Raw genomic sequence first — 26,892 nt, forward strand, 5'->3', positions numbered from 1 at the left:
TTTCCCAATTTAGATGGTTTTCTCTAGAGGTGAAAACTTGCAACAGATTTGATTGACAACTGTTGTGACATCAACACTGGAACTTTTCTGACACACCTCACACTCTCTGTTCACACGAATCTGCTTTGTTTTGACTACTGTTAGAGTAAATGACGCGATTGCAGTCACTGTTCCTGTTGCGTGAGTGCACACACACACATACTACACTGCACTATTCAGAAACATTGACTGCTCTCCCGCTTTTATTGTAATCCATTTTGAGAGCCCCCGTATGTATTTGTTGGAGAGCTGTAGAGGCCCCCTATGCAATCTGTCGATAGACACAAGCCATACATTTGAATGTTATCAAAAAGATCTTCTGAATAAGAAGGCAAACAATAGAGCAGACAGAGCTGAATGAAATGACCCTGAAAGTCAAGTCAAGTCCAAATGGAACTAATTCACTTATGTCTTATGTCAATATATTCTGTGCTGACCAGCTGACAGCACACAAACTCCTCTATCTTTCCGCTACATTGTGTATGCTAAACTGAATACTGTGCAAACATGCTCAGCAAAAACTATTCACCTGCTTATAAAAAAAAAAAAGTGGTACATATACGATAAAGTATGACAGGATATGCACTACGCAGTCTTGAGTGCAGAACAACAACTAGATGTGTTAAACCACATCAGCACTGCCACAAAAAATCCTTTGCAAAGAAAATGATACAATCGAAAGTATGTATTTATACATTGAGGTTGTGCCTTGCAGAACAGTTAAATGCATATTATTGAGAGATTTTTTTCCCTACATCTTGGCCATTTATTGTGCATGCACTCAAGGACAAAAGTTTTAACAGTGACTCTAACTTTGTGTTTTTAACTTTTTATGTTTCACCTGACAGGAACTAAGCCGAAAGTTAAACAACAACTCTGCAGCATGCGTTTCAAATGTTCAGAATACGGTGCTTTGTAAAAGCAAATTGTAGATGTCTTAAAAAAGACATGATAAATATAGATTTTTTTTTTCAACAAGTCCAAATTATTATTTTTTAAATAAAATAACAGTACGCTATAGTATAGTGCTACCAGTTTGATACACTACACACTTTTGAAGTAATACATTTATTGAAAAATAACTTTAATTATTTATGATAGTTACATTTATTTTCATCTATGTTCATGTCCATTTTTAGCCTACTGATATAAATGATTTTAATTTAACAAGGTAGCAACAACAACAACAATAATAATAATAATACAAACTTTTTTGTTTTGTTTTTGAGATCCATGCGTCAAGTTGGGTTGTGTGCGGTTAGGAGGAGGCACAAGCCACTTGGTTAGCCCGCATGGGGACGGGTTGGTCACAACAATGCAAACAACCTTGATAGTACCAGTTCTACAAAACTCTGCGATTGCTTACATTTTCAAATAATTACTTTTGCATCATATCTAGGGAATCATAATGTTCCATTAGTTGTGAGCTATGTTTTTGTCTGTGATCCATGGGGGCTATTTTGTGCCCGCGGTTAAAGTGCTGACCCTTGTGCTAGAAACATGTATCCTTCCTTCTTTTATAGTAAAAAAAAAAAAAAAACAGTCACTGCAAATCACTATTTACATGGCAAAGGCCAAATAATATAAATACATTTCGGAATTTGACTGTATATTTGTACTTTGATATCAGATAAAATCTGAACAGATAAACACATTTTCGAAGTATCTTTTCATTGGCTCATTACACCATCACAATCGAACGGAATCCAATATGAGAGCTCTAAACAAATCCACACTTCCCAAACATAACATAGGGAGATTTCAATGGATCCTTATTGATGTGGGCGTAGTTGGCCATGGCCTAGAAATGGACTGCGTATACAGAGAACTGTTTCTAATATGTTTCCCTTTGTGTAGCTATACAAAAACAAGAGAAACATCCTTTTGTATAGCTTTCTTACAGAGTAAAAAAAAACACACACACACACACATATATACATGCAAGGTAGGTCGATTGAAATCCTGTAGGTGTAAATGTGAGTGTGAATGATTGTCTGTCAGCCTTGTGATTGACAGGTGATAAGTCCAAGGTGTACCCCGCCTCTCACCTCAAGTCAGCTAAGATAGACTTCAGCCCCCTCCGACCCTTGCAAGGGGGATATAGATTATTGAACACAGCTTTAGATGCACTCACTGCTCTGTGAATGTATGGACAAACAACTCTCAAACCACTTCAGTTTGGTTCAGTTTCAAATAAAAAGTGATGTCTCTTGCCTTTCTGTTCTTTGAAATGGTTTTGTTTTCATTGCTGTGTATCCTTTCCAAAAGAGTTCATGTGTGTGTTTTCTAAAATGCTTTCAGATTTGTTGATATGTCCAATGCAGCTGCAGAGCTATCGTTAATATTTCATGTCAAATATCAGGTTAGTAGGTTGACGGCAGTGGTTGGAATATTAACAATACACAGCAAGCACATTTTCTTTGTAACCAAAAAAAGTGTCAAGGCTGCTGTAAAAATATTATGGATCCCTTAAGTTTTATTTCTATATGGTAAACATTTCAAGCATTAACGCATGCACACACACAAACGATTATTGACTTTACCATTCTTGTGTAAATGTACCCCGAAGAGATGTTATGATTTCACGAATGTGAAATTGCACTCGGCAAGTACGATGGGATATTATCACATGCAGTATTCACCGCTTTACAGCTGATTTTGAGGCTTTGAGGCGCAGTACACCCTGGACTGGTTGGCAGTGAATCACAATAATTAAGTCCAGCTTTTATTTCCTGTTATTATCCGTAACAATACACGTTATTAGGTGAACTAAAATATTGGATTTTAAAAAAGGGCAGTTTGCGCTGTTGTGCCTGTGAACACACTTGATTCCATTCGCCGGCATGACATGCTCACATATTGCATGGAGACATCGCTATGCATAAAAGGACACATGCTAAGTGTATGCACCACCAATGCTGCTCCATTTAAAAACACTTACAGAGCAATTCCTGAAATATGCTCTTGTCAGTCACTGTCCCAAGACTCGAATAAGAAAATAATGCTACTTATATGACTACAAATTCAATTATGTCAGTATTTCATTGCCTTTACTAGAAATTGTTCTGTTCTTTGCCATTCTTTTCACGTGCGGGCTAATAAGGCACCTTCAGCTGTACTTTGAGGGATTAGGAATAATTCCCTTCAAGATCATTTGTAGCATAGTAAAGAAGAAATGCAGTACATCCAGATGCTAAGTCCAAAGTGCACAACAGCTCAGGTCAACAGATTAACCCATGTCTGTGTTCTTCACTCCCCATTCGCTTCTCTATTATTGCCCCGTAAATCTGAAATAGAGAGGAGGGAAGTTTCAGAAGAAAGCGCATGGGCCAAGTGTGGGGACAGAAGAAGACAGCTCCATTTGAGCCCTGAGGTAATTAACCTCAATTGAGGCCAAAAGGTGTACAGAGGGATAAATGTGACAGAGAATTATGTCAGGCTTATACAGTAATCTAAATTGTGTGGAGAAATTGAGCTATTTCCTGTCTGAATATGATTTGTTTATTTGCAAGTACAGTATTCTATTGTAGTAGTATAACGATGCCTTGTTTTTTCTTCCTGTCGGCTAATGTTCAGTCTGCAATGGACTTGTCAATTACATATTACCGGTACATAAACACACAATTGTATTGATTACATATTGAGTACATCTTTAACATAAAGTGATGGTACTGTATATTATGTATTATATACAATTATAGTATTTTAGTCATCATTGAATTGTTGCCCTATGTTGTATACATATTTGCATTTGGCTATTACAGTGCAGCTTGGTGAGCTTGTACTTTTTATTTTTAAATAATATGCGGTTAAATTGCTTTTCATTTCTGTAACAATGTCTACGAAGCCTATTCTCGTGTATTTTAATTGCAAAAGAGGTTGAGATAATAGAATTAAAGAAGCAGCTAACGCATGGGTTGACTAATTGGATTGAAATAGTGTCTCATGTACTTTTCCATGAGTCATTCCAAAGTAATGGCAGCTTTGCTAAAACTTTTACCTCCATTTTCTTTTGTTTGGCGTAACAAGCTGCCATCAATTTCTCATGGACCTGAAGACATAACCCTGATATTTTCAAACTTTGTGGCAAGAGAGGAGTGATCAGCTCTAACAAGGTAAAACGATAAAGGCTGGCTCACGGCAGCGCTTGCAATAAAAGATGCAACCCTGTCAGAGTGCCCTGACCAGTAGCCAAATTGAACAAGGCACTACGACCATATACTCTCCTTTTGACCCATCAAAATCTGAAATGGTTCATATCTATGTAAGGCAGGTAGCAAACCTGCACCAATTATGCCTACCGTCTGTATTTACCTTGCCTTCAGCAAAAATAGGTGAACGCTGCTTCAAGCAATCAGTGCTAATATATGCACATAGTACAGTATTATGTATACTGTTTGTGGCAACATTGTGGTAATATTTTTTTTACCAGAATTATGTGCCCTCTCAAAAATGGTAGACAAGATATTCATGCCAGTGAAAGTGCCTGGGGCATCAGGCAGGTGAAGTGAACCGGCTGTATTCACAAGGTGCGTATGCCATTTAATGTCCAGGCTTCTCCATCCACTACAGTGACATCTGTTTTAAGAACTTTTCTTGCCAAGCTTGTTCCCATGGCAACACCTGTGGTCGCGAAAGTTCGTGCTCATTTATAGTGCAGTATGGACAGACAGGAATAGAAAAATCTGTTTTCTAGTCATCCAGATAATAATGTGCATATAGTGAACAGTAAACAGTCAACATTGTTAATATGTGAGAATGCGGCCAATTTAATTAGTCTGAAAAGCTGTTTAGAAGAAAAATATGGCTTTTTATAGCAAATTAGTCACCTTTATCTAGTGGAACAAGAGTTAGTGACAGTACATTGCAAGATTGTGTTGAATTGGAGGTTTGAAGTTGCCTCCCTTAGCCGCCAGTTAATCGTGGTGGAAGGTTTAAGTTGTTTTGGCCTTTATGCCTCTGGCAGTGCGTACCTGGACAAACGGGTCCTAGGTTAGGGACCAGAAAAATCATTGCTCAGTGACCACCTATCATGATAACAATATATGGACCTCAGTTTTCCTTAGTTACATGTGGGTTTGGAGGTGTGGCAAATACCTGGTGGGCGGGCCTGCACCCATGCTGTCAACATCCTTACAGATAGTAGAAAAGCCCGATCTGATGTGCTGTGGCTGAACTTAATTGTATCACTTCACTTGGGTGGGGAATGAGGGCCTTTAAAGGTAACTGTACTAAAAAAAAAAAAGGTAACTGTACCAGGGTCAAAAGTATGCACATGGTTCTATAAGTGTAAATGGTATAAAACCAATACACTTGGAAGAATCACAATGGCAACATATTTCTCAAGTGGATAATAGCACAGATTGCAATACATAAAACACACACATGCGTACGCAGACATCAAACTAGGTGTTGTACATTTGTATATAAGGATGAAAAATAGAACGTTTGCTCTCTAAAAATTGCATATGACATGACAGAAACTGTTATGCAAAAATTTGATCTTGGTCACTATATTAAATTAAGTCTTATTTTTTTAAATAACACCTGAGACATTAGGCTGACATTTGCATTTCTATTTTAGACCTGTGTTGATAATGATTGGTGTGCGTGTGTGTATATGTGTGTGAGGGAATAATATAGAAATGAAGACTCCGTGTGGGCATCTTGCCGCTAAATTGGTTTGTCAGCTTCACTGACCTGACTGGAATACCAATCTACAACAGCCGTTCCTTATGCAGGTGACTGGTCATTGATATAAGCAACTATGTATACATGGCACCTAGCAGCTCGACAGTAAGTGTTGCATCATAAGGATCAGAGTCTGTTAACATGTATGCACAAACTGGAATTTTCAGACTTTAGCGATGGCTCCACTCGACTGAACTTGTTGAGGGAGGCAGGCTGAAATCACACGCAGTGACTCCCAGGGACCACCGCGAAAGAAAATATAATCATATTCTAATTGCTGATAGAGAATGTTCTCCAGTGATTTGGCAGAACACTACGATTAGACACCGGGGGAGGGGGGGGACTGCAGCACACAGACACACACAACCAAATTCAGAAGAAATTACTTTTTGAATTTAGCATACATACATTGAGGCTGTATTAATGCATTTCTTGTGTGTATTTTCATTTTTGCAAGACATTAATATTGTAAAAATTGTAAAATAACAGCATTTTGACTATTTTAAGGGTTGATCTACTGTTTTTGTTATACTATAAACAAAAAATCAGTTAATGAATTATACCTATGGATTGCTTGCGCAAGGACAGGGTCTGTCATATTACTGGAGAATGATTAAATTATTTTGTCATGAGCAAGCTCACAGCAAGTTTCCTAATGGAAACATTTTTTCTACCCTAATTTTGACTTAAAAATCTGCAGAAAGAAAAAAAAGTGTACTGAAAAAAAAAAGAATACAAAAAGAGCATTTAAATATGAGTTAACCATTTCAATCGTACGACAAGTGCGACAATAACTAACTTAAAGCCAAGCAAGAGTTCTCTAAGTGTAATCACCATGACTAATCCAGTGACAACTGTTTTCTCTCGTTTGTGACAACACCACGGGGGAGCTAGAACATTTTAGTAATGCGATATGGCATGCAGCCAAAGCTCTGTGTCTTGAGGCGAAGATTTTGTGTGCTTTGCGAAATGTACACAAATTAGTGTCACTTTTAAGGATAGCACCTGCAGGCAAACCAAGCTGATGATAAGGTTTGGGCTATTGTTTTTAAAACTACGCCAACATCTAATTGCTAATGCCCAGTACAGACACGTTCATCTGTGTTTTAACATGGACTGTAGAGACACAGCGTACTACATGATTGGAATTTGTACACGGACGGAAAGATGAGTAGCTTGAAATTTGGTGGCAACCTCAATTTTATTTCATAAATACTAAATGAAATTGCAATTGGGATCTAAGGTTTTATCTTTATCTTACATATCCTTTCATTTATTTAATCCGAGTTACAGTGTTCAGTGTTGTGTTATAGTAGAACCTCCAAAGAAGAACTATCCAGTCCATGTCACTGGTTCACTTCCAAGGTGTTTTAATTTTAAAATGTATTTTACATAAAAAATAATTTGTACTGTCACCATCATACAAGGACTGTCAAAAAATAAATCCAGGACTGGTGTCACTAACAAAAGATATATTTAAAATGAAAAACTACAACGGTCTATTTAAAAGTAATCCAATTGGAGTCTGACTTTTTTACTTTCCCAGGCTTTTCTGCCAAACCTGTTTGCACTCCTGGAAGAATGACAACAGTCAATGAAAGTTAAAAATAACATATCGATTTATGAAAAAATAATAGACTGCGCTTGGCGTAAAAATGGGCGCATCTTCATATTTGTGCCAGGCAAGTCTACTTAGCATGTTTGTGTATTTGGTGGACACGCTACGCCCCTCGCATCTCGTAATTTGGTGACAAGAAAACAAATAGAATTGAATAATAATAATAATAATAATAATAATAATAATAATAATAATATTTGTCAGTGCCTTTCAAGACACCCAAGGACACTTTATAGGGCTAGGAAAACTAAGACAGCTCAAAACCCAATTTTTTTTTAGATTCTTCTTATTATTTTTAAATAAATAAATAAATAGGAAGAGCAAACTGGCAACATTGAACGAGTTATTATAAGTATAATCTTAAAAATATTTTAATAGGACCCCCCGACTGCACACACAACTGGGGGTGGATCACACATGGCTGTCACATGATAGATATTATAACATTTTTAATTCTTCATTTCAAATATTAACCATTGTTATACATTATTAACACTTTAATTCTTTATTAACCATGTTGAAATGTTTTATAGAGGTAGAGTAGTGTTGCACTCAGTATAATTTGACCTTAAGATGGGACATACCATTTAGTCTAAAAAGTTCCTTCTCAGCGCTTTGTGCGAAAACACATTTGGTCCTTGAGAACAGAATCTGTTTCGAACACGCACTCCTGACTCTGTTTTCGCCATCTGCTCATGGAAAAGTACCCAGAGATATGTTTTGTCTACAAATAAAAGAGAGGAGGTCTTTTAACTATAAGAAGCGATTCTACACTCGGAAGAACTACATTCGACGCTCTGAATCCCACCTGTTTAAGTGATGAATTAGAGGCTGTTAGATGTCCAGAGATCTCTGTTAGATTAAAAAATCATTTTTGCAAAGGTGTTTTTTCTTACATTAAATCTGTCTTCAAATTTTGGAACACGCAAAGAGGACAAATACCTTTAATCCTCTTTCACACATCACATACATGAGCAACGACATCATTCGCAAGGTGAGATCTTGCAGTTTACCTGCATAAAAGCACTTTTTGTGCATCCGGAACCCAGCAAGTCAATTTCTGCTTCAACCGCTCTGATTTTAATGGGCATGAGGGGAGGCGCTTCGATTGTCAGATGTCTTCCATCCCACATTGGCGTACAAGAGCGTAAAACACCGTATTTTACAATTGTGACTGAAAGTTTACATACTGAAACTTATGAGCACAACTGTAAATGTTCAAAAGCTAAACGTTGCTGAATGACACCAAAATTCTCTACTTCAACCTCTGAAAATATCAAAACAATATTTTAGATTTTTATTGGCATTAAGTCTTTTTCTCACCATACAGTGAGCTCATAAGTCTAGGGTATGTAAACTTTCAAGCACAACTGTATACCATGATACAAACAGCCCGGCCCTAATGCAAATAAAATGAGTCTTCCGTCGGAAGGTTATAAGACAAGCCAATGAGGTCTGCATTCCAAGTGTAGAGTGGTCTGCAGTCCACTCTACACTCTGAACTCAACTAGGTTTAGGATTGTGAGGTGATCAGTGTCCCATACACTGTCTGCCTTGTCTGAGAGATTACAAAGCAACAAGCTGTGGAGAGCCTCAGAGCGTCTAATTGAAAACCGGAGGAATCTCAGCATCACAACAGTCGCAATAAGAGCTCCCTCCAGAATAACAGGCATTACCCTTGTCCATATTACAACTTCTCTGCTGATATAAGCTCGGTCATAGCGGAATGGAGTCAGAGCATCGGGGTGTAGCAGTGCAGACAGATACAGATATGTGTGACGAGCGAGACTGGAAGGAAATAATCGTGTTTACTAGAGTTTATTGCTGCTGGGGAACTATTTTGCTGCACATTTTTCCCCAAAAATGAATGACTTCCTGTGTTATGACAACCTATCTTCAGTATCAGAATACTTGCCGAGGTGAACTTACAGTACATACATTATGATCTCAAAGTGTTGGTAAAAATCTTCTTTAGGCTGACCTTGTGCTCTCAAGTTGCCTCAGGACAAGGTTATGGGATGGGTGGATGGATGGATGGATGTTGAATTCTAATTTTAGCAGTGGCTGGAACTGGGAAGTACTTCAGTAGATTTTTCAGTTCACTGTACATTACTATGGTGTTTATTTTTCAGATTTTGACTGTAGATTTGAAAACAGATTTCTGTACTTTCAACGCCTTGCTTTTTCAAACTAGGATCATTAATTTGTGTTAAATCGTTGCAGATGACATGGCATACAAAAAGATGCAAATAGTCTAGATCTTGGGGATTTATATTGCTGAAAAACAGGGACCACAGGGACATAGAAAAACAACGATGCAATAGATTTGAAGAAGCAAGATTTTTATATTGGTCATTTATTAAATAATTCAAATTCTGATAAGTAAAATTAAAAGTAGGGGTGTCAGGTGTTTAAAATTTTAATCGTAATTGACATCAACAGTTAACTCATTTTATACCTGTTCTAAATGTACAATAATATGTTTCATACCCTTGTTAAAAGATAAAGTAAAAACAATGTTAAACTAATAGAAATATAGCATATGTCATTGATACAGTAATTTCACAATAATGCATAAAATGTAGTTAAAAATTAAAAAGATGTACAGTACTGTAAAACGAGTGTGATATTGATTTGTGTTAAGGTCATTTTTCTGCCGCTAGATGGCATAATTGCACAGTATTTTTAAGACATTGGTAACAGCTCAGTGTGCATTTTTCATTTTAGTAGCTATCTAATTTATTAACATGAAGTAACCTGTGAAATTCTGCACATTTTTTACATTGTTAAGTACAAGTGCATTTTTCATTTTAGGAGCTATCTAATTTATTAACATGAAGTAAGTAACTTGTGAAATTCTGCACATTTTTTACATTGTAAAGTACAACTTGACCCCAGTCTCCACAAATATATGCATTCTTAATAAATTTATTACTGCAAAATTTTGATATGGCTGCGTTGCGACTGGAATTCCCCCAGTACGGGCTTTCCACGTAAGGGACGGTCAATAATCGTGCATTAAAAAAACGAGTGGCGTTAAAGGAACTCAGAATTCACGCATTAACTCTTTGACTGCCAGACGTTTTCAGAAAAGGGATGCCGTGGATGCCAGTCAATTTAAGCATTTTGACTGATCTTTCAAGGTCCACAGAAAATTATGTGTTTGGACTATGGAAACCCACATACTACCAAATGAAAGATTGGACTCTCATCTTTCATCAGAAAAAAAAGTTTGTTTCTACCTTATTCCGTTTTTGAGTAATCAACAATAGAAAATGGTTAGTTTCACCTCTGTATTGAACAAACGTCTTTTAACGTCTTTGGCACTCCTCCATAGGATTTTACTAAACGTTATTTAACGTTTTTGGCACTCAAAGAGTTAATTTTGACAACCCTAATTAAAACATTTTCAAAGGGAAATTCAGATGATTATGTTAACCGTAATTGATCAAATTATATGAAAATGAAACATTATTGATCGTAAAAAATAAATAAATTATTTTTAGTTGTTAATAGTGCTTCAGTGCATTTCCGTCTGCACTTTTTTTTTTTTTACCTAAATTCTGGAGATGAAAAAGTTATTTTACTCTTACCAGTCTTGTATCTGTACTTCTACTGATGTACGGAGCATGAGTTCTTTCGCCACTGCTGACTTTTGGTGTAATGACATGAAAATGAAAGCTATCATGCTGTATCTATTTTAACAATTACTGTGCCTGATAATTCCAAGACAAAACCCCTTGAGGTCAGTATTTGCTGCCGTTCCTCAAACGGAACAGATGCAATCCGAAAGAAGAATTGTCTGAATGTAAAGAAAAGGATGGAAAAAGGCTTAAAATGGGATTAGTTGTGCTTGCGTGTGACAAAAGAGATGGAAGCACACAAAGATGAACAAGACTCTGATATAAAAGGCTTCAGGGATGTCCTTTCATTTACGGGGGCGGCCGGCTGATTTTTCTGCTGCTTGTTCTTATACTATCATTACAGCGCAGTGGCGTGGCTACACAAACTTTACACAATAGATTAACTCTTATCCTGGCAGACAGCAAAGTCTCATGTTGTAACTTACTGTAATATAAGTCACAGAGAACCAACACAGAACTTTATTGAGCATTAAAAAAAAACTACTCTTCCGCAACAAAGTTATGGTTTTCTAAACTATCTTATTATTTCATGTGTTTCATTCATCAAGCTGAATTTTATATAATTTTTAGGTTTTCTTAACATAACAAAATGTTGTGTCCACACGATAAGATAAAGATAAAAAATAGCTGCAGACTCAAATAATCAATGTTTGTCAAACATGTTTGTGTAGAGCAAATTTTCATATGAAGCTAACCCAGATTGTAATTTAAATACATGCCAAACGCCATTTAAAACATTGTTAAAGGGGAAGTTTGCTGTGTTAAAACTGCTAACAAGATTTGTATGTAACATTCACAAAATCCCCTACTCCCAAAACAAAATATCAGCACTAGTAGGCTAATACTAAGCTAGCATTAGCACTGTAAATAAGATAGCTACACCTGCTACGTTAAAAGCATGACTTATGCTACATTGGAAGATGGTCGGAAGTCGGATATATCCGAGTTGTTTTTTCCCGGTTCCGACCTAAAAGCGTTCGAGGCGAAAGTAAACAACTAAAATGGCGCATAGTGATAAATTTTTTTTTTTATTTTGGTCCTCAAAACTCATTTTGACCTCCAGCAAAGTTGCCTTCTCAAAATGTTGCTTCATTTATTGTTTTTATCTTATTTTATAAGCATTCCATACAGTTCAGTAGTTCACCGTATAATTTCATGCAGGGAGATAGATGGATACTGTCACGTACGTTGTGTTACGTGAAGTCATGTTAAATATTTATGAATGAAGAAAGCCATCTAGTTTTATACTTGAGTAAATTGTGTTTTACCATCTACGGTCTGTGTTTCCAAAGGGGTCGCCATTGTAGAGTGATGTCACTTGTAGTTTGTCGGTGAAGTCTGATTTTTTTTTTTCTAGTTCAAGGGGGCGTTCCCGTACACACTTCCTGGTTTGAACTCGGAAAAATCAGACTTCCGACCATCCTCGAATGCAGCAGCATTTATAATAGAGTGTTACTATAACACCAAATTTGATCAGTTTAAATTTCTTTTTATTGCTTCAAAAAATATGTCATGGCATACGTTTTTATTTTATATAATATTCCTAAATGTTTGTGCCACTGAAATTCAGTGAATCCATGTCTATTGCTGTTAATATTTCTATTAGTGGAACTTGGTCACATGACAGGTGTAATCAGGAAGGGCAAGCCCAGAGGCGTCCTGTCACATTTGCTAGCAACATTGTTCGTATAAGGCATATTTCTTTCCTTTTCTAGCTCTGAAAACGGCTGTTTGTAAGTTTAAAATGCTAATCAGTGTATAAGAGTTGTATAATGTTGATTTTGACATCTTTTGATAGATTTAACTTTACTTTAACACAAACATTTCAAAGTTTTGACAAGTTAGCTGTGTTATATTATGCCAATATGTTAATGCTAAAGTAGACAAAACAATCCTCATGCAGGTTGCTCATTGTAATTGGGTCTATTTCATTTGGGTTTTATTTGCAATTTTACAGTTCTACAAAATCAACGACTACAGATCTTTTTTTTCCTAGTTGTTATCCTGTACAATATAAGGACATGCTAATTATTCCATGGACAATATGTCTATATGCAAATAAGAAAGTGGCCATGGTCTCAGGATAAGGCCATCAGCGCTTTGGTGTGTCATTCCTGTGGGTCGCTGATGTCAGTGAGACGAGGCGAGGCTGTCTACACGCTGTGGGGGCTGTTTGAAGTGGATAATGAGTGACGTTGTGGAATTGTTTGTACTGGAGGAAAAAAAAAATCTCAGATATCATAGAGTGCTAACATGACTCGAAAGAAATGAAAGTAGCTATTACAATGCCTGTTATAGGGTCATTTCTTTTTATGGAGTGTGCCGTTAAATGATCCCCACTGCCTAATGTTACAAATGGTCTAACCCTCAAAGTAAGTCTATAGTCAAGCCGTTGTTGAATATTTGAAACTGATTTGTCTATTGTCAGTTTATAGTGTGATTTCATGAAAATAACTTGTGACCTAATGACAGATTAAGTTTTGCTTGTGATGTAACATATTTTACTTGAGTGTTTTTAGGCAAAATTGTGAGTGAGCCCCGTCCCTTGGCTGAGAAGCAACCCCACATATGAATGGTCTCAGGATGCTTTACTGTTGGCATGACACAGGACGGATCATAGCGCTTGCCTTTTCTTCTCCAGTCAAGCTTTTTTTCAGATCCCCCAAACAATCGGAATATCAGTCTGGTCCTGTTTTTCTTGGAGAGAAGTGGCTTCTTTGCTGCTCTTCTTGACACCAGGCCACCAAAAGTCCTCGCCTCACTGTGCGTGCAGATGCACTCACACCTGCCTTCTGCCGTTCCTGAGCAAGCTCCACACCGGTGGTGGCCCGATCCTGCAACTTGAATCCACTTTAGGAAACGGTCCTGGCGTTTGCTGGACTTTCTTGGGCGCCCTGAAGCCAAGCAATTTAACCTTTCCTTGAAGTTTTTAATGATCTGATAAATGGCAAATAGGGACTTAAAAATTCAATGCATCTGATTACTGTGCGTAACATTCTGGAGTACATTCAAATTGCCTTCATTAAAAATGAGGCAGTAGATTTTGTGGAAATTAATATTTGTGTCATTCTCAAAACTTTTGGCCACGACTGTACATGAGAGTTTAAAGTTGTGTCATCTGAAATTTTGCTCAGCAGGTGGTGTTTTCTCAGCATCATTTATGTCAGCAGTTCAATAAGCAATCCGGCCTTTCATGTGCATTAGAGATCTTAGCATGAACCACACTCCCTTCCAGTATCTCTGCACCATCATAATAAACAACTGCATCATTGCAGGAGGAACTCCCTTGTGCTCATAAAGTCCCAGATATGACTTCTGATTGGATGAAGCAAAGAAAATCCACATTTTAAGCCCCACAATAATTAACATAAATCACAGCTGCAATTAAGAACCTGTTTATCTTAATTACTGAACTAATGAGACGAGTCCCGCAGGAACAAGTAGATCTCTTTGAGGACTCGGAGTGAGGAAGCAACACAAAAGGCTTTATTCAGAGGCAACCTTAAGTCAGTAATCATTGCATGTACTGGAATACGAGAGTCATGAGAGATGTAATAGATATGAGATTATTTTATACAAATGCACAAGCATTCTAGTACACTTTAGTTTGGCTAATAAGAGGAGAGAGTCACACACTCCCATCCGTCCTCTAGAACCCTTGCCCTTCCACCTTTATGTGCTGCCGCTGCATCACCCTTCCACTTTCATTATCTTTCAAACTTATAATGATTTTATCAAGCCCCATAGGGGCTTAGTGCAGTGCAATAACTTATTTTTAAATGACTGGGAATACGTTGCACCACCTAATTAATGTCTTTTTAATGTTCTTCTCCTCTAGAGCTTGACTCGTCCCTTCAACTTTGAAACAAATGCACACAAACAAAACAACGAGGCATGTTGCTGTCTACACAAACTGATGGGTATGTATTGAAAAGCAGCAGCAAGTTTACAATGTGTTGGTTACTTACTTAACTTAACAAGATCAGACTATCAAGTGCGTGCAAACATTAAAGAACACACTGCAGTGTTTCTCTCACTTGTGGCGCCACCAAAAAAAAAAAACATGACTACGCATATGCTCACGTTTCACACATGGAGTCAAATTCCTTCATTTGACTGTCAGGTCAAGCGATGACCCAGCAGATGGTCTGACAATGACTATGGCCATCACCCCAAATGTCTGTGGTTCGCCAGGCTAATCAAGCAGTGCCAGCCCCTTTCTAGCCAGCTGGCAAAACTGGTTCCACTGATGTCCTTTCATCTTGGCCATGCTGGGGTTTGACAGGGCATGCGGAGTTTAGACTTCACACGTGTTTGCTATACTCCCTTTCGGTATTTGTTTTCACCACACAGACGATTGCTTTACTCACTGAGAGATTGTTTGTCGTACAGGATTAAATAAAACATGAACCGCGGCACGGTTTTAGATGTGGACCAAAAAGTAGCTTAAGTGGTTTTGTTATGTGGTACATCTAATGGAGGTTAATAATGTAACACCTGTGGATCTTATCAGGTTATGCAGGTGTAGCTTAACCTTATCCTAATTATGCAAATGATTAGTGCCTAGTCCATCTTGATTTCTGAATTAATATTTGTGGTTAGACCATGTTTAAGAAAAGCTAAAAACATCCAAACTTAGGGTAACACAGTTTGATTTCCCGCTCCCAAAAGTCATTAACATTTGCTTTTATTTATTTTGGCTCAAGTTACTAAAGGGATTTGAAGTCATTTCTGCATTTTCATGTCAGTTCATACAAGGCTAGAAAAAGAAGATAGTGGGCCAATCCAATTGAGAGAATCCCTGCCTTGGATCAACACCAAAATCTAATACGGGCCTCCTTGTCCCAAGGTTGATCTGTCCATCAATTTTCATGGAAATCCGTTTACAAGTTCATGAGATATCCTCCTGGCAGATAGACAAAGTAACTGGCAGGCAAAAACATCGCATCCTTGGCAGGAGAAAATTCTCTTCAGGAATATGTAAACAAGATCGCAGCTACAGCCTTATCAGCTCCATGCAAACTGCAGCTTCGACACGTCTTCTCGACAAATTCTGTCACGTTCTAAAACCTTAAGATTTCACAATGATGGATTTTAGTACTGACACTTTACCTAAACTTTTCATGCCACATATCAAATAAAAAGAATTGAAGCATCTTAAGTCGACAGAAACAGACCAATGTGATCAGCGCCACGTTGAATAACACTCAACGAAGCCTGACTTCCTCACCATTATGATTAATAAACACTTAAAGGCAAGCCTATTCTGTCATTCTGAGGCGCTAGTCCCCACTTTATTGAATGCTGTGTTTGATGAGACTTGTCTATTTTTTTCTGTGGGATTATGATAAGAGGTGATCGATTCCACTCTCTGTGCTTTGGATGTCAAATTGATTGTGTGACTCAGACTCAGACCTGAGATGATGGTGTAGCCGATCCCCCTCGGTCGACCCAAATCCTGATCGATGGCGGTTATCTTGCGCACTTCGTAGCCCTGCAGAGACAAATACACACACATAATCTCAAAACATACTTATGCATTGAACTCAGCCTAGATTGGTATTGTTGCAATGCAGCATTTGTCATATACTGAACAGTAGTACATTGCACAAAGGGGCGGTAATTTGGACATTTGTTCAAGTGAATGTGGCAAATTAAAAATCGAATCATAATTTGTGGACTCTAACCAGAACCAGCGTTTTGTTTACTTGGTAACTTAAGTGCGAGTCCACTTTCTATGACAGTTACAGACAAACTATGTGTAAATGCCAGTCGACGCATCTTAAAAGGGAATGTGAATGGGAATCCATACACATGAATATCTCATACTCTTTTGACAATGCTCTGAATATGTTTGTGGCGCCTTGCAAATCTTCTCAGGTGATTTGACGTTAAGCAAAAACAAATGGCGCTTCATTTGTATAGCGCTTTTCCAACTTGCAGGGCCTTTTACATTTTGACCACTCATTCAATTACTGATGACGCGGCATTAGAAGTAACTGGGGGTTCAGTATCTTGCACAGGGATACTTCGACATGGTCACAACGGCCTGTGATCAAACCCACAACCTCAGGGTTGCGAGATAACCACGCTATCACTGAACCAGACGGCCCCCAATGCACCTGTTGGCAGTTGAAACGCCAACAGCGTAAAAACAAGCTGCTAAACTGCAGGACATTTTAAAATGCTTCGCAATCATTTTGAAAAAGGAAGCAAAACATTTCGTACGTCAGGAAGCGGCCTTCGGCATAGACATCTATACATCGAGCCTTCACTCAGAGAACAGGAAGTCCCGCGATAGTTTAAGTCAAAGCCCCGATTATAAAATAATACATGTGGCTTGTATCATAGCCGTATGTCTGATGTTTGTAACAATCCGATCTGCGTCAAAATAGTTCAATAAGTCAATGAGTTATTATGAACTTATTGGAGCCAAATACACAGCTTGCTCTATAATATATGTAATATATCTATGGTCTCCGCAGCTAGCTACTGTGTATCAAGTAGCATGAAGGCTAACCCATCCAGCATTCAGGATGTTTGCTGCGACTCACGAGGACTATAGCATTTACTACTTTTTTACAACATCAAAGCGTTCAATAACCAACGTAGATCCTATGGCCAAAATGCGGAAAATTCTACTTAAGATAAGCCATTTGAAACTTAAAAGACCAACTACTCTGTAGTTGGAACAATGAATGTGACTGCAATGTGTCAGATTTATGATTTTCAGTTGTAGAAATATGGATGTTGAAGCAACGCTGACTGTGCAAGACATTGAAATAGAAAGGACTAATGAGATTACGTTTCTAGGTATCATTATTGATGAACATTTAACATGGAAAGCGCATATTGTTTGTGTCACAAACCGTAGCCGTGTTACACAAGGTCAAAGAATCATTGAACAAGAATGCTTTGTTATCGTTATATAATTCATTGATTGTTCCATACCTGAGCTATTGCATCAAAATGTGGGGGTGTGCAGCCAAAACCTATCGAATCGATCTTTCTCTTACAGAAACGTACTATTCGTTTTTTTTTTCTCGTTTTTTTTTTTTTTTTTTTTTTTTTGATAAAATAAAATAAAAAAAGAAACGTACTATTCGTTTTGTTTGCGGTTGTGGATACAGAGACCACACTAACCCATTATTTATACAACAAAAAAATTCAAAACTTAATGAATTGATAGAGTTTAACCGCCTTGAAATATTATACGAAGCCCATCATGAAATTTTACCAGTTAATATACAAACTAAATTTATAAAAAGGAAAAGTGAGTTTGATTGATTGATTATAGAGTGATTTATTAGCATTTTATTGGGATTTATGGGTCTATTATTTCTCATTTCCTTGACAGAAACATGCTATGACAGTTGTGGGGAAAAAACAAAGAGGAAGAAAGAGGTAAAAGATTTTCGACAGTCTTTGATCGGTGAGCTTTCTCAGCCTCCGTGCTTCAATCAGACATGGTGGTGATACTTAAATATCCTTGTGCTGCAGTGTGAGATGGAGCGGCCCTCCCCACTCCACAATTGCAGCCCCTGTCCCGTCCTCTCACTCTCCACACGTAAACTCGCTCTCTCCCATTGATCCTGCAAATTGTGTCTGAGGTGTGTTTATGCTCCATTTCTGCCAAAGCTGCTCCTGTCATTGACCAATTACAGCAGAATCAATTACAAGCCTTTTACAGACACTGATTCACAAGCGATTAAAGGCTGAGAGGAAAACAACACATACAGTACACACTCACATTTTTGGATGGGAAGTACTAGAAAACAGAATATAGAACAAGCCTTGTTTTTAGGACATTTCCTTTTAAGGGATTACATACACCCCATCTCTGTCTGAAAACAGGTAGGAAAACATTTAAAATACCTACACACAGTAGTTATTTGAGTATTTTTAAATAATGTATCTTAGATCATACCATTACCATGTGAATTTAGAGGATCCTACAGTGGAAAACAAGATATTATTTAAGTGAGCCTGGTTAGGTTCTGCAAACGTACTCAAAGCTTCCAAGTAAGTGTTAATCCATCTAAAACCAAAGATGGACAGACTTCGACCTCAAATGTCTAAAAGTACTTGTGTCAGATGGGACCTCATTACTGTGGCTCAGCTCTGATCATTACTGCACACGCTCTGAATTAAGTCACCTGTACTAAATGTCAGTGCGCCTATTTGAGTGAGTTCCCTCCTATTTGAATAGTATTGAAAGAGGGAACTTAGCCTTATTTGAGGTTCATTTGATTGCAAGAAATACAATTATACATCGCAGTCTTCATCAGGGTAAGGGATTACGTTTTTTTTTATCTGTCATCTGTTGAGTTTTATGTTGTAAACCACAGGTAACAAACTCAAGGTCCAGCCTGCTACATCATTTTATGTGACCCGTCAAAGTTAATTATGTGTGTCTTTGTGTTTTGTGCTAAAATACCCAAATTGAAAATTGTCCTCACTTTTAGAAATGCTGCAATATTGCAAGCATTTTTGTTTACCAATCCCCCATTTAAAATAAATGTAATAATATTTGAACAGTTTTTACTCGCCTCTGATTTCCAAACTAGTAAATCATGTTGTATAAATATAATTGAGGCGATCATACGTTTATTTGTGTTCAGAATCTTAATAAACAACGACGTGAATTGTGATTAAAAAAAAAATTGACACCACTGCTGTAAGCTATTTTGGTAGTCATGGTAGCACATATTTTCTTGGTAAAAGTTTGAATACAATTTAATAATTATGAACTACATTCCAATAATTTATTACAGCAATCTACTCGTGTTTCGTATGACGAGTTAAATAAAATATTCTCTATGTAATTAAATACATTAAGTTCCACAAATGTACAATAAATCTATAGGAATGTGACAGTGTCAGTATCTGATGACGGCGTACTGATACCGTCTTTTTTTTATATAGCTTTTGTAATAAACATGTCCTGAGTGAATTACGTGAAAACATATACTGTATAAGATATGCTGCTTTGAGTGGATTTTCTTGCGTTATTGAGGCTTATTGCAACCACGTTCCTACGAAGCTGTCGACCAAGAGAAAACACTGTGAAGTGACGCTGAAATCATTCGGGCAATATTATCAAGCTGTCCACATAAGTGGAATATGTTCACTCATGTGACAAAGATACAATTTGCATTCCTGCAAACACACAGACATCCACACACTCACTGGACCATCCCCTCTCCCCACCTTTATCCTTTCATTTCAGCTATCCAGTGCATTAGCGCTCCAAAGCTCCTTCCCTTTTTCTCTTTCTCCACACTGATTTGACAGCCAAATTGTGTTTGTCCTAAAAGGGGCTTAAACGTCACTCCAAGCAGCATGGATTCACGGCTAACAGATAATAACCCTGCCCTGTGATGTTTTTTTTTTTTTATCAACCCTCTTGTTTTCAAAATGTTCTACAGATGACAGGTTGAACATGTGGGGAAGGGGGAAGGGGCAGGCACTAAGAAAAAAAAAACTGAGAGGCTGGAAGGGTGTATAAGGTGTATGCACCCACACCTGTGAGAAATGACCGTCGGCAAGAATCCCAAATGCATATCCCTTCACCTGTCTGTGTCCTGGCCTTGAGAAGAGTTGACACTTGTTCCGTCATGAAATGCCCTCGGCTTAATGCTGGCAAACATTGTCTGAAATGACACATGCCTGATAGAATGCCTCATGAGGGCATTAAAATATGTATTTGTTACAGTGTTCTGGTCTTTCCTGGTATTATCCTATGCTGCATGTACTGTATGTGTTGCAGGGTCAAAGGGGTTCAATAATATCCGCACTACAGTGTCACATTAATAGGATTACAAGCTGTCCTCTGATGTTAGAGCCAATGTTAACGATCCTTAAGCAGTATTACCAACAGTCTAACTCAGTGGTTCTTAAACTGGGTTCGATCAAACCTCAGGGGTTCGGTGAGTCAGTCTCAAGGGTTCAGCGAGGGTCAAGACACACACCTGACTCAAAATGATTCATAATAATTCACCCCCCTTGGCCATCATTGGCTGCAGGTCATCATGCTACATTGCTCGGCCTAAGGGAATTTGTTACGCTCCATAGTTGCATTGGTGGTGGATGGTACATCGTGTGATTCCTTTATTATTTGAATTCTTTCAAACTAACTATATCAAGCAGAAAAAATAAGTGGTTGGACAAACTTGTGTAATGTGAATTCACATGTATAACGGAAAGTATGGGGTTCCACAGGGTTCAATTCTGGGGCCTCTGCTGTTTTAATTGTATCTGCTCAGCCCTGGGTTCCATCTTAAGAAAACAGTGGTGGTTATTTATACACTCAACAAAAATCTCACCTTGGCCTTGCAAATCATGCAGTTAGGACCCTGACTCCGTTTACTCAACTCAATTCTACACTCAGCAAAAATATAAACGCAACACTTTTGTTTTTGTTTTTTATGAGATGAACTCAAAGATCTAAAACTTTTGCCACATACACAATATCACCATTTCTCCCAAATATCATTTACAAACCTGGCCCAAGGCCCCGTCCACACTAAAGTGAGTTTCAGTGTATCCTCACAAATTTCTTACCATTTAGGCCGTTCATCCACACGATGGCGCGGTTTCGGAGCTTGAAACCGATCAGTTGTACGAGATTTGTTTGAGGAACGAAGCCGGCTGTGCTTCCGACTGGACGGGGCCTAAATCTGTGATAGTGAGCACTTTCCCAAAATAGTCCATCCCATCTCACAGGTGTGCCATATCAAGATGGTGATTATTGATTATTACTGATTACCATGATTAGTGCACAGGTGTCTGGGGACTCAGAAAAACATTCAGCACTGACTGGGGACTCAGAAAAACAGTTTATTGTGGGCAATCTAAAACAAACCTGTGCACTTATCATGGTGTCTAATCAGGATGTTGATATGGCACACCTGTGAGGTGGGGTGGATTATCTCGGCAGAGGAGAAGTGCTCACTATGGCAGATTTAGACTGGTTTGTGAAGAATATTTCAGAGAAATGGTCATATTAAGTATGTCTAAAAAGTTTTAGATCTTTGAGTTCATCTCATAAAAAAATTGGAGCAATTTATATTTTTGTTGAGTGTAGAATTGAGTTGAGTAATGGGAGTCAGTATCTTCAGCATGATTTGCAAGGCCAAGGTGAGCAATTCTAGTCCAGCACAACTGCAGCTGCATGGAGATGGGGAATACAAGAACACAACACTTTCTGAATTCAAGGTGAAGAGAGCCAGATTCGATGAAAAGGCTATTCTCCCTCTGTGAATGTGCATAAGGAAACTGGTGGGATTAAAAACCTCATTACCACTGGTCATTCTACACGCAAAAATAAAAAATAATTGAAAAAATAAAATAAAACTCAAAACAGTTGGAAACTTTTCAAATGAAAGCATCCTTAAAAAAACAAAAAAAAAAAACATCTCTCAATCTATAGGACTGAATATTTCTGCTGTCATTTCACCGGTTTCCAAATACCAATTTCACCAATTGGCTTCATCTTTCAAGCCCCCTCCACCCCCCCCCCATTCCTCCCCCTCCACTTGTGACCTTCGCCGTGACAGTTGATGAATCAGGGAGGTGGGGAGACACCGGGCGTCGACTCCGTCACGCCCCGTTAATATGCATGCAAATGTAGCACTTGACATTTCTACTACAGTGCATGCAGGCAGGGGACGAGGGACACACGGATGGGGATGTAGGGTTGGGTGAGGTAGGGGAGAAACGTAGACAGAGTTGAAGTGTACTGCCAAAAACAGAGGGAGAGAGTGAGAGAACAGAGGTTAGGAAGGGAAGTATTATGCCCATGTGTGTAATTCAATCTCTACCAGTGCAAACATCAATAGCTGGACCATTAGCCACCTGGGAACCCAGTTTAGATGCCTGAGCCAGAGGAGAAAACACACATGGCGTGCGGTGAAACAGGCAGCTAGTATAGTAGATGCTCATTAAAACCTTGATAAAGACAAAGGTAAGGTCAGGGTGAGACCCTACTGCTTAAAACTTCATAGCAGTGTTTGAGTCCCTATATTATGAACATAGCGGTATGCACAGCATGTTGAGATCTAATAGGGCCCTGTGACCTTTGTTAGTGGCGCCACATCCCCAAAGCACATCTCACTCGGTAATTACAGTGTACGACATTCACATTGCTGTATGGTGGGACCTGAGGAGTGATGAGGGACGAAACAACCTGCTCTGGAAAAAAAAAAAGTTACTTTGTGGTCACGTGCACCCACGCCAAAGTCTTTTACTGACCAGTGGAACATCTTCCTCTATGTTGGTACTGTAGGGAAGATTGGTGAAAATAGGGTCCATGTCCTGGACGTCCGTAATGGTGATCGCCAGGTTTGCAAGCCGAGACAGGGGTCTTGTTTTATCTTGATCCTAGTTAAAACCAAAGAAGCATTTATCTGATTTATTACATTAAATAGAGTTATATTACTTTTTATGCGGGACCAGTTTTGCGTGGGCTGACCGTGGCATTGACAGTGAGCTGGTAGGCTGAGATAGCCTCAAAATCCAAAGGTTTGATGACAGTAACGGTGCCTCTGGCTCCATCGATGCTGAAGAAGGGAGAAGGTGGCTGGAAGGAGAAGAGCACACTGCCTCCTGTGCCTTGGTCCGGGTCTGTAGCGTTGACCATAAAAACCAGTTTGCCCACTTGTGTATTCTGAAAACCACATTCAAGCAGACAGACAGATATATTAACTGATGGAATTAGAAGGTGGATCCATCAAGATGGGCCTATTGGTTCTACTTGTAGCAGCCAATCTTATAAATAATAACAGAAAACAAAAATGTAATCTATGAAATTAAAATTCAAGCAAAATAAATGCATAAAATGACAGATTTTGTTTGAATACATTTCATGTTGCAATGACATGCATACATTCTATTCTACTGTAAAGCAGTCGACTCACATAATACTATCCAGATATAATTTTGTCAACTAATACTTTGGCAAACTTTGTTGTCACTGAATTTAAGCTTTGAAAATCCTTTGATGTAAAAAGTAAGTAGGCTTGGCAGACACGCTTCACAATGTCAAATCAGATCATTTGTCTTAGTCATGGTCCGAGTCTTAGACCTGACAAAGAAAGGAAAGAGAGAAGCTCGATCAAAACAGAGATAACACAGGTGATGAAGTGGAAAAAAATCTCAGAACAAGTTCACACAAGAATGCCTTTACTGACACAAGAAAAAAAAGATTTTTAAGGAAAGGAGTAGCTCATTGTAACAAATGTTTAGGAGGAAAATTGTACTCAAGTTACAATATTAGTCGGAAAGTAATTTGGCTGCACAACGTGCACATAAATAATATGAAAACACACTCCACAACCATCAAGGAGAGGCTGCACTAAAAAGTTGTATTTTGATAGAAAAATGGAAAATTTAGAAAATTATTTCAAAGAGGTTGAGAGAGAATTTTCAAATATTATACTGTAATATTCACATTTAAAATTTCAAAATTTGAAAGAAAAGTAAGCTCAAGCAACCTAAACAATACATCCGCAACACTAGTATAGTAAATACATTACAATCGTTAACTACAGCAATGACAAAGTACAAACGTATTGTGTCGTTTATTTGTTGGTTGTATACAGTGTATTCAAATACATTGTCACACTCTATTAATCAATCAATCAAATAAACAGTTGAGCTATACACATGCATGCACAGACTATTTCTGTGCCTAGCGCAAGTTTAGTGTGGGGCGCGGTGTAAATCTAGATGAAAAAAACTTGTTTTGGTATTTTTGCAGAGATTTTTATTTTTTAATTTAGATTTATTTTACTGTGCTTCGATTGGCTGGGAGTCGACTGCGTTCCATCCCACAATGGCGCACAAATGCCCTCCTCCACCTGAGCAAGTCTGGGAAAATACCAAAAGAAAGAAAACACCTGCTCTTGCGTGTGCATAGCATTCAAGCAATGTTTGAAGCTTGGCCCAGAAGCACAAATACATGTCAGTATGCCACCATTCTACTGTTTTGTCTCATTTCTTCGTATTACAAAACCTGGCTTTTGAACAAGGTTGTGTATAATTTATATCTCTATTGTGCAGACAATTTAACATCATTTCTTGATGACAAACTTCACTCCAGTTCATATCTGCACCATAGTTCACAAGCAGCACGACTCTTTGAAGTGCGTGGGGGTGCTAATGGCCATCAGACATGTCTTTTCACCTTTCGCCGGGGTTCGATGACCTCACCATTCAACCATTGATTGGAGTTTTCTGATAGAGTGAGCAGGTCAATAAGAGCGACAAGGCAGAAAATGCTTGACAATGTATACCTTTGTTTGCATTAGCCTGGGAGGCTCTTCTATCAGACCTCACAATAAAGCCAAACAATAGACCAATGAATGACTGGAAGCGTTGCTGTATTGTGAAGCACACTGTAAGTCACTGTCTCTCAATTCACAAGTACAAAACTCAGTCAGTTAGCCATGGCTTATATATTACTGTATGTAGGCCCGCACAGAGGTGTGCAGCAGTTGAATTGATTGGTTTTCCTTTGGGAAACAGAGTGCTTAGCAGAGAGACACTTGGAGAGAGATGAGGTGACTTCCCCTGCTGTGACTTCTCTAAACGGCATTGTCGTTATTGCCCTCTTATCTCACTGAGAGGTAAGACTTCACGTGGGAAAGTCACCGATGCATATACACTTGGTATGTCGTGCTAATCTGTGGAAATTAATATGAATGTTGCAATCAATGGTTAGGAATAGGTGCTCGTTACATGATTAAACCCAATCCAAGGGAGCATTTCAAGCACACAGTGTTGGCGAATCAAATACATGCAGTAGTTCTGTATTTCATCTTCCTGGTTAAATAAGCCAGATTTTTACCTTGAATTTATTTCAGTGTTCAAATCCTGTAAACCAAACAGAGGTGTTCTTCTTAGCCTCGTATATCTGGAGTCGACCCAAAGGGAAGTCTAATCACAACACCTCTTTACAGTGTTATTACAATGTTGTTTCTCCCACTTGATCTCTACAATTTACAAGCGTCTTGTTAAGTCTATTCATGTCCTCGTTAATTTGGAGAGAGATCACAATAGCATGGCAGGAAATATGTTCATTGAAGTCTTGGATAGAACACTCATTACGAGTCCACACTTTTCACTTTTCATTTTCACCAGCAAGCTGAAGAATTCTACTGGTCTTAAAACAAACTGTCACAGCGCAACATTAATATACCGTCACTGCTTGCCTATGCCCGTACCTCTTTAACTCTTTCACTGCCAGACGTTTTCAGAAACGGGATGTCGCCAGTGCCAGCCGATTTAAGCATTTTGACTGATCTTCCAAGGTCCACAGAAAATGTTGTGTTTGGACTATGGAAACACACATACTACCAAATGAAAGATTGAACTCTCATCTTTCATCAGAAAAAAAAGTTTGTTTCTACCTTATTCCGTTCTTCAGTAATCAACAATAGAAAATGGTTAGTTTCACCGAAATGCTCTGTTTTGAAACAAAAAGCGGAGAAAAAGAGCTTTTTGTGAAACAATGTTATTTCATGCACTCTAGTGAATTGTACACTTCTTTTTGTCCATGAATGATGCCACAAACACCTAAATAGTGCTTTACTTCTGTAAAACGCTATCACCAACAATGAAAAAGTGTTTTTTTGGTTGCAAAATACGCTTATTTCCATTCAACAGTGTAACAATTTGACAAAACAATTTCGCAAACTATTTACAAATGTGTGCAACTGTGGTACTATTTATAATTATGTGGATGTTTCAAATAGAGTTTTTCTTTTTGTAACGCTCCCATGCGTGCAAGGAGACGCAGCAGGATTTGCACAACAGATTAGTTTCACTTGCGATGGCTCCTTTCGCGTGCAGACGTTACACTTTCTTGACGGCCTTTTTTTCCGGGGAATAGCAAGTAGC

General features: G+C 38.2%; 1 protein-coding gene across 5 annotated transcripts in view; it reads right to left on the reverse strand.

Moving 5' to 3' along the window:
* The window catches only part of cdh23 (cadherin-related 23), a 172,218-nt gene that overhangs the window by 82,196 nt on the left and 63,130 nt on the right, over positions 1-26,892 (reverse strand). For all 5 annotated transcript variants that reach the window (XR_013296236.1, XM_077582265.1, XM_077582262.1 and 2 more), the window contains exons 7-9: positions 23,465-23,659; positions 23,245-23,373; positions 16,408-16,486 (exon numbers count right to left, since the gene is read on the reverse strand). Coding sequence is in view for 4 of the 5 variants with exons in the window: in XM_077582265.1 (XP_077438391.1) it covers positions 16,408-16,486; positions 23,245-23,373; positions 23,465-23,659 (403 nt within the window). In the remaining variant the exon portion in view is untranslated. The remainder of the gene's footprint in view (positions 1-16,407; positions 16,487-23,244; positions 23,374-23,464; positions 23,660-26,892) is intronic.

The sequence above is a fragment of the Vanacampus margaritifer genome, chromosome 12 (genome assembly GCF_051991255.1).
Source record: "Vanacampus margaritifer isolate UIUO_Vmar chromosome 12, RoL_Vmar_1.0, whole genome shotgun sequence".
Classification (NCBI taxonomy): Eukaryota; Metazoa; Chordata; class Actinopteri; order Syngnathiformes; family Syngnathidae; genus Vanacampus; species Vanacampus margaritifer.